The sequence below is a fragment of the Myodes glareolus genome, chromosome 7 (genome assembly GCF_982192425.1).
Source record: "Myodes glareolus chromosome 7, mMyoGla1.1, whole genome shotgun sequence".
Lineage (NCBI taxonomy): Eukaryota > Metazoa > Chordata > Mammalia > Rodentia > Cricetidae > Myodes > Myodes glareolus.
The window spans coordinates 100,865,669-100,874,333 of record NC_142032.1 but is presented as its reverse complement, the minus strand read 5'-3'; the positions used below and the strand labels follow the sequence as shown (position 1 = coordinate 100,874,333).

At 37.5% G+C, this 8,665-nt stretch overlaps 2 protein-coding genes across 2 annotated transcripts; both read right to left on the bottom strand.

Moving 5' to 3' along the window:
- Positions 1-1,960: 1,960 nt before the first annotated feature.
- On the bottom strand, positions 1,961-2,911 carry LOC125397318 (olfactory receptor 52A5-like). Its single transcript, XM_048429627.3, has one exon. It carries the CDS (start codon positions 2,909-2,911, stop codon positions 1,961-1,963), a length of 951 nt encoding a protein of 316 aa, XP_048285584.3.
- A 4,802-nt stretch (positions 2,912-7,713) lies between these two features.
- Positions 7,714-8,665, bottom strand: LOC125397236 (olfactory receptor 52Z1P-like). The gene is given in 2 exon segments (XM_048429524.3): positions 7,714-7,732; positions 7,734-8,665. Coding segments are annotated over 2 exon segments (951 nt in total).

The window sequence follows — 8,665 nt, the reverse complement described above, 5'->3', positions numbered from 1 at the left end:
AGGTACTGTGGGTTCATGTCCTTCCTAACCATGGCTTTTTGACCAGTATTAAAGGACCAGCATGAAATGCTCTCTTGTGCAGAGGCCTCAGTCCACTCAGAAAGTCATTATTTACACAGTTACAGTTACACAGCAACTGACCCAGTAGCTTATTTTGTCTGGCAAGTAGGCGTTACAGCTTTCAGTGTTTGGTGCTGGGTAAAACCATAGTTTTGCTCTCTCCCCCAGTACCGGAATTTCACAGGATGAAAGCTGAGGAGCAGGGAGGAAGTGTCTTGGAAAGTTTAAGGTAGATTTCCACATGTCCTGTAGCCAGACATTGTGCTGCCTTTAGCCAGAGAAGTCTTACCATGTAATTATGGATTGTAACCCAGGACAATGACAATAATTTGAGTAAATTTGGAGGCATCTGATGCCTCCCTGACCAGTAAGTCATAAAGAAGTACCCATGCCTTACACTATAATTTTCAATTAATAACTCGTGTAGTCTTGAAGCGGCACCGTCCATATGTGCAGTAAGCAGCAATTCAAAGTACTTTTAAAGCAGTGTTAGGGCGTTAATCCGTAAGTCATCTTCATACATTCTCAGTTTTTAATAGGCCACACTCTTTCTGTTCCTTCCGCTCTCAAATCAGCTTATTTATTAAACCCCTAATATACTCCCACTGCTTTTATTAAAAGCATATTCTATTACTAAAACCAGTTATTTTAATAACACTTTTGTTTATTTTTTGAGAAGTCCACACAAGATATTTTGATTACATATCCACCCCCCCCCCCCAACTGCTCCTATTCCTCCAATTGTTTTATTTTGTTGGATTGTGAGAGAGCGGCCTACCCTCGGGGCTTTTGTTCACACTTTATGTTGTCCTTTTACTCCAACTTGGTTTCTTTCAAGTATTCATTTTTCCTCTTACCTTAAAAATAGTGGAGTAAATTTGTCTTTTCTATATGAATGATTTCAAAGTTTAATTCGCTTTTGATTTCATACTTTTCAGTGAAATATTATTGACTAACACCAGTAAAAGTAATTCACATATTCTAAACAATGTCAGGTAATGCCCTAAGCTTCTCAGACAGAAGGGTAGCTAGCACACAGTTCTCAAATTCTGACATTAGGCAATTTTTAAACATGGCCAGCCTCTATATTCATTTACCCTTTCTTTTCTAAGCTTTAGTAAAACTAAAATTTCATTGAAATTCACCAATTTCTGTAGTTCCAAGGGCAGATGCCTTACAATAGTTTGCCTCTTTGTTCATGTTTTCCTGGAAGTGTCATTAGTGCATTCCAATTCAATATTTTCCTTTGCATTACGCCTACACAAATACCAGAGTATCTATTATAGTTTGGGGATATTATTGAATAAATTTGTGTGTACAATTGATTATGTATTATCTTTACATTAATAAGCATTAAAATAAAATCCATTAAAGGATAAATGATTCTAAACTTATCATAGCATAGATGGGAACACCATTAGGAAATGGAACAAATCCCAAATCTCAAGTGCTTGCTGGATGGAAAGTTTATGATACTGATGTACAAAATCATCCTCTGTGTTTGCCAGAAACATGTGCTGCTGTCTGCAGTTTGTTGTTAGAGAGTCAACCTGCTCCAAGAACAAGGAAATTGAAATTGATAGACACAAACGTGGCCACAAATTTGAAAGTGAGTAAAAACGGTTATGGAGGAGGACTTGAAAAAGGGGAAATTGTGTAATTACATTGTAATCTCGAAATATAAAACAAATAATTATAATTCAAAGTAGCAACATGAGTAAATTATCCAATTATATGTGAGTCAAAAGGCCGTTTTTATTTAATGCCTTCGTCTACAAATTATAAGTACCTGAAATTCACATGCTATCACAGTTTCCTGTTTGGAGAAGACATAGATTTAACTCATTCAAGTTACTATTTAGAAACCACACAGCATTTCAACAGAGGGAATCCTTGATGTTCACAGGGGTTTATTGGAGAAAAGCATCTTCATGACCTTGTCACGGATTTGTTTAGTTTTAACACCATAGACAATGGGGTTGAGAAAAGGTGGGACTAAGAGGTAAAGATCTGACAGGAGGATATGCACATAGGTGGGGATGTGAGCCCCAAACCTGTGAGTGAAGAAAGAGAAGAAGGCCAAGAGATAGAACTGTAGGAAGACACAGATGTGAGCAATGCAGGTGTTGAAGGCTTTGAATCGAGCTTCCTTCTGAGGCAGCTGGAAGACGGTGATGAAGATTCGCACATAGGAGAAGGTAATGAAGACTATGTCAAACCCTAAGATGGCAAAGGCAACAAGGAGGCCACAAACTTTGTTGATTCTGATATCTTCAGCTGCCAATTTCACAATGGCCATGTGTTCACAGTAAGAGTGGGAGACAATAGTAGTCCGGAAGTACTTAAGGCGGCATTTGATGAGCAATATGGATGGGGATACAAGCATGAAAGCCCTGAGTAATGTACCAAATCCAAGGTAGGTCACGAGTTGAGGAGAGAAGATGGTGGCATGTCTCAGGGGGTTGCAGATGGCCACATAGCGATCCAGAGCCATGGCCAGGAGGATGCCTGATTCTGTTGCCTGGAATGAGTGGATGAGTTCCATTTGCAGCAAGCATGCATCAAAGGAAATCTGTGGTATATGAAACCAGAAGATGCCCAACATTTTGGGGAGAATGCATGTGCTAAGTGCAATGTCTGTGACTGCCAAAATGGCCAAGAAAATGTACATGGGCATGTGGAGGCTCTTTTCACTTTTGATTATCACTAAAATTAGGGAGTTCCCAATCAAAGCGATGATGTACATGGCACAGAATGGAATTCCGATCCAGCACTGCACTGACTCCAGGCCAGGTATCCCAACGAGTGTTAATACAGAAGGCATAAAGACTGAGCCATTGATTGTCAGCATTGTGAATCTGTCAGTAGAACAGTATAGCCGTATAATGCTTCAACTTCTGCTCCATACTAAGACTGGATACATTGAATATAAGAGAAATTAAATCATTATTAAAATGTATTCTAAGTAAGTTAGGAGTATACTATCCTTTCTCATCTCAAATAATCCTCTCCATTTTTGTCTCCCTTTTCATGGGAATTTAAAATGAACTAGTAAGTTCTAAGTTGTCATTACAGTATTAGTAATGGCAAAATTGCTTTGTAACTTTTTTCTTTATTCAGAACACTGGACTCAAAAATGTCCTTTTGCTTATTATCTATTGCCTGTGTGTTGCTATGGACTTCTCAGTGTAAGTTGTAAAATGATGGTATTAGATGATTTCGCATCAACCTTTAGTAGACACAAATAATCCACCAGACTGTGAGATTTCCCAGTCTTCTCTAAAGAAGGCTAGTGTTTTTGGAACATCTTGCAGGCCTATCGCTTTACTGCTGGTGTCTTTGACAAGTCTCTTCATAGAAGACTCTCTAGAGCTATATCCAAATTAATCTGTTAAAGGTTTAATATTTTCTCAAGTCCAATGATTTATTGTACACATCTACTAATTCTGTGAGAATTTTTAACATGAATAGTTGATCAACTTCAAGAAAGAGCAAACACATTTATGTGAAATGAGAAATATATATATATGTATGCATACACACACACACACACATATATATATATATATATATATATATATATATATATATATATATATATATATATATAGCCTGACTATTAAAATACTATTATTTGCAGAATTTTCTAAATTCTCTATGTGCAAAACAGAAGGACTGTGGAGAAGTTTATCATGTTAAACTGAAGAATAGCAGATATTTCTGTTAAAATAGATCACTATTTACCAATGAATAGACATAAAGTTCCATCTAATCTAACATTGAGTTACAAATGAAGACAGAGACATCTGTGGGCTATGTGCTTGCTTTTTTTTCTTCTACTTTTACATTCATGGTACAGAACCTCAAACCCCCCAGACTTACCTGAAGCTATCTGATGAGACACACACCACTCATGCTGTAGGATTTTTGTGATAGTTGGTCAGTGAAGAATTAGGGGTTTATACTACAGTATGTCTCTAGGGACCTGAGCTTTCCTAGTCCCTGGTGCCTCTGAAGGTCGTCCTACAGCAAAGGTGACAAACGACACAGCCCGTGGCTGCAGCCAGCTCAGAGACAGAGGGTAGAATAATGTGTGAAACCCTGTGTTTATTTCCGGCACTGAAAATGGAAAACAGAAAGTGTTTGAGAAATGAGGCAAGTAATTAACTAACAGATGCTGTTTACCAGAATTTTTTTCTTTCTCTAACTTCTCTATCCCTTTGGATCATAGAACCAAAATTACTCTCCTTTTGGAAACCAATGACATGGCGAGCTCCTGAGATGACAAAATCACGTGTAAGCACTCATTACAAAATAACGACTTAAAGGTGAAAATAAAAGCACCTTGAGTATACCATCCTTATTTGAATCTTCACTAAGTCATCTTCAAAAAATATGGAAGTCTTCAGAGAGATGGAGCTCTTACGTCCCTTATGGAAGTCTCTCAACTGCCTGGATCACACAGAACACTTACATGTCCACCTTTGCTAAAGTCAGTAGAATTTTTGTCAGTTCCTCACTGAATGTGCCATGCATGGAGGTTTTTAAGTAGTTTGTCCATGCCCTAGGGGGAATACGGGAGCTTGAGGACAAATAAGTCAGTGTCAGCTGCACCGGGAGAGAAACAAGACGTCTTTAGATGTGGTTCTTGCGCAACCAGTAGTGATTTTTTTTTTCAGACCCACAAATGAGGATGGCTTTGGAAAGTAAGTGTACTTGACAACTTCAATCAACTTTTAGCATTTGTAAGTCTTCCTCTTGAACCTGCGTGACCTAAAATCCTTCTGTATTTAACCCAGCTCTCATTATACTATTCTCATAAAATTTTTGAATTGGTGATTGGCAATTTTGTTAAAATTTTGTAGCATTTGTAATATCAATACCCTCAGAACTAATGTCATGACCAGAATTTGCCTAACAGAAAGAAGGGTGTGAACTTTCAAAGAAGACTTTAAAAGTTAAACTTCCAAAAACTAAGAGTAAAATGTGATTACTAGGGACTGTGTACAGAGAGAAACTGGGAAGAGATATGTTAAAAAAGCAAAAAAAAAAATATTTAACAGGTTTAGTAAGTTCATGGTGACTAAAGCTAAGAATAACATGTTGCACATTTTAAATTGCTGAGAACTCTATTTTTGGTTTATTATCATGAATAACATATGTTCAATATGTGGGCATCTCCAATCTATACCACATGCATAGATTGAAATTCATTGTATTTTTTAAATGTTTGTTTTAATATCCTTCATGATAGGAAGGGGTCTTGAAGCTTGGATTCAAGAGATGAAAGGAGTAAGATTCCCATTTTCTGCTTATGTAGGAAATATTCTACCAACCCTGACTGCTTTCATTCTGCTTTAGAGATGATTCATAGTATGTGTCTGGGCTACCTTAAACACGAAGCTTTTTTAAAAGGTGATACTATGAGTGACACCACCAAACACAGAAAACAATAATAATAATAATAATAATAATAATATAAACAATTATACATCAACATAAATTAATTTAATAGATTTTATTAACAAAATCAGAAGTACACTCGTATACTTCCCTTAATGTATGTGAAAGCTTATTTTATTGAGATTTCCACACTTTATTGATAGATTGGAGGAATATGAAAAATTTCCCACCAAAATAAAAGCTATATGAGACAAGCCCCTAAACAATATTATTCTCAATAGTGGCATGTTAAAAATTTAACATTGGGCCAGGTGTGGATGCACACCCCTTTAATTCCAGCACAGAGGAGGCAGAGGCAAGTAGATCTTTGTGAGTTTGAGGCCAGTGTGATCTACATAGTGAGTTTCAGGCAGACCAGGATTATATAGTAAGACTTACTTGTCCAAAATAAAATAGTCTTTCCTTTAATTCCTGAAAGAAGAGAAAGGGAAAAAAGGGACTTTGAAAGCTAGGGTTGGATAGAAATGCTGGGAAATAGTATCTCCTGGACATGACCAGGACCTTGCACTTGTGAGCCCATAGCAGCTGTGGCTGTCCGCACAAGTCCCACACAGGATCAATCAACACTTCAACAAGGATAGGAGAGGGACGCCTGCGACCCCACCCTACCCAAGGAACTTTGGACAGGAGATGGCCACTGAGGAAGGAGAGGCCGTTTTCTTCAGCAGTGTGGCCCATAGCACTTTGCTTCACGGTTAGAGCTGTTTGTTCTCTATTTCTCACGAGGCAAAGAACACATGAAAGTTCATTCGCAGCTCTTGGTACATGTGAGTCTAATGTAAATATATGAAAATGTCTGTGCGTATATATGGATAAGCAAGTGTATTTATATACACATGTAAACAGAATAATAACAAACTCTTAACAGGTGGCAAAAATGTTAAAAGGTTCAAGTGGAATTTCTAAATGTCGCTGCTTTGTCTTTTTGTATAATTCAGATCTTTTTGACAGTTTCATGGCTTTTATTAGATTTTAACAGAAAAAGGAGATTTTTAGCAAAGTGAATTACTGTAGAACACATACACATATGTCGTCTGAGCAGAGCCTTTTTCAGTGTGAGTTTCCATGTGGACATTCCAATAACACTTCTGCTGAGATCTCTTTTTGACTCAGGCACAGAATTTTCCAGTCATTTATTCTTGCAAAGCCTCCATTTCTGGAAGAATGCTTCTTTAATGACTTAGAACAGAAAACCCCCACACATATGTAGAAAATTAGCTTTTATAAAACTCAGGTGGACAGATGGTTCAGAGATTAAGAGCATTGTCTGCTCTTCCAAAGGTGCTGAGTTTAATTCCCAGCAACCACATGGTGGCTCACAAGCATCTGTAATGGGTCTGGTGCCCTCTTCTGGCCTGTGGGCATACACACAGACAGAATATTGTATACATAATAAATAAATATTAAAAAAAAAAACAGGTGATATTGAGAGTTAACTTTATCTTAGTAAATGTATTTAGCTCATTATTGACAGCTTATTTAATGTATATATTGTGTAAGTTTATATTTAAAAGCAGCTTTGTGATCATCTATAAGCATATATATATATATATATATATATATATATATATACTCTCAAGGTAGAGGTAGGCAAATCTCTGTGAGTTAAATGTCAACCAGGACTGCACAGTGAGACCCTGACTCGAAAAATAAAAAAAAAATGAGATATTAGGGAGTCTAAAAATATGTGGTTTTTGTTATAGTAATTTAAGATAGAAAATAAGTGCTGACAAAAATATCATAATATAGAGCTTTGTGCTATTGGTCCACGCATCTGCCAGTGGGCATAGAAATGCTTTTACATTTCAGCAGAAAATAAGACTCACTTTGGAATATGATCAAAATACAATGTACATAATCCTCAAAGAATTAATAAAAATAATTTTAAGATATTCAATGGCTTTTTGTTTTCATGTCTTTTCTCTACATAAAAAATTGTATTCTTCACAGTTATTTATATTCAAGTATAAAATAACTTAAAATACACACTGAAAAGTCACTAAAAGTTCCACAATCTCTGGAATATTAACCAATGTATTGAAAACCACTATGGATATCATCATTTTAAACACTAAGGGCATCTAGATAAATTTTATTACTCCTATTTTTCACAGGGCAGACATTTAAAAAGAGAGTTTTATTCTGGAATATGCACTCTTTAGCATCATTCATCATTTTAACAACATTTAGTCACTGAGGAGAAAAGCAAAACCACTCGATCTTGGATTTGCTTGGTCTTCACCCCATAAATGATGGGGTTGAGCATCGGGGGTACCACCACATAGAGGTTGGCCACTAGGATGTGAATGTGGCGAGGGATAGTTTTGCCTCCAAAGCGATGGGCAAAAAATGAAAAGAATGCAGGTGTGTAGAACATAAGAATGACACAGATGTGGGAGCCACATGTGTTAAGTGCCTTATATCTGGCAGCCCAAGAAGGAATATGAAAAACAGTGCAAAGGATCATAGAATAGGAAATAATGATGAGTATTATATCCAGCCCTGTAGACAAGAGGGCCATAGTCAGACCATATATGATGTTGACAGTGATATTGTCACATGCCAATCTGGCAATGCCCATATGCTCACAGTATGAATGTGGAATTATGTTTCTCCCACAATAAAGAAGTCGATATACCAGGAAGATGAATGGAAGACAGATGAAAAGGCTCCTGACCACGGCTGCTGTACCAATCTTGCCAATGACTGAGGAGGTGAGGATGGTGGTGTACCTCAGTGGGTAACAGATGGCCACATAGCGGTCAAATGCCATGGCCAGAAGAACAGCAGACTCTGCCACAAAGATAAAATGTATGAAGAACATTTGGGACACACAGCTACCAAACGATATACCCCTGGAATGAAACCAGAAGATCGCCAACATCTTGGGGGCTGTAGCCGTGGAGAGCAGGACATCTGCTAAGGCCAGCATGGAAAGGAAGAAATACATGGGCTCGTGGAGGCTGCGTTCAGTCACTATAAGGAAGATCAAGAGGACATTGCCTATGACAGCCACAATGTACATAGAACAGATGGGAATGGCTATCCAGGTATGCAGATCTTCCAGTCCTGGGATTCCAATCAGAACATACCACACATCCTGTGGACTGGTGTGATTGTGAAGGGAGGAGGCCACCTTCAT

Excerpts from the sequence above, each read along its gene's own strand:
- LOC125397318 (XM_048429627.3), bottom strand. The coding sequence starts at position 2,911 with ATGCTGACAATCAATGGCTCAGTCTTTATGCCTTCTGTATTAACACTC.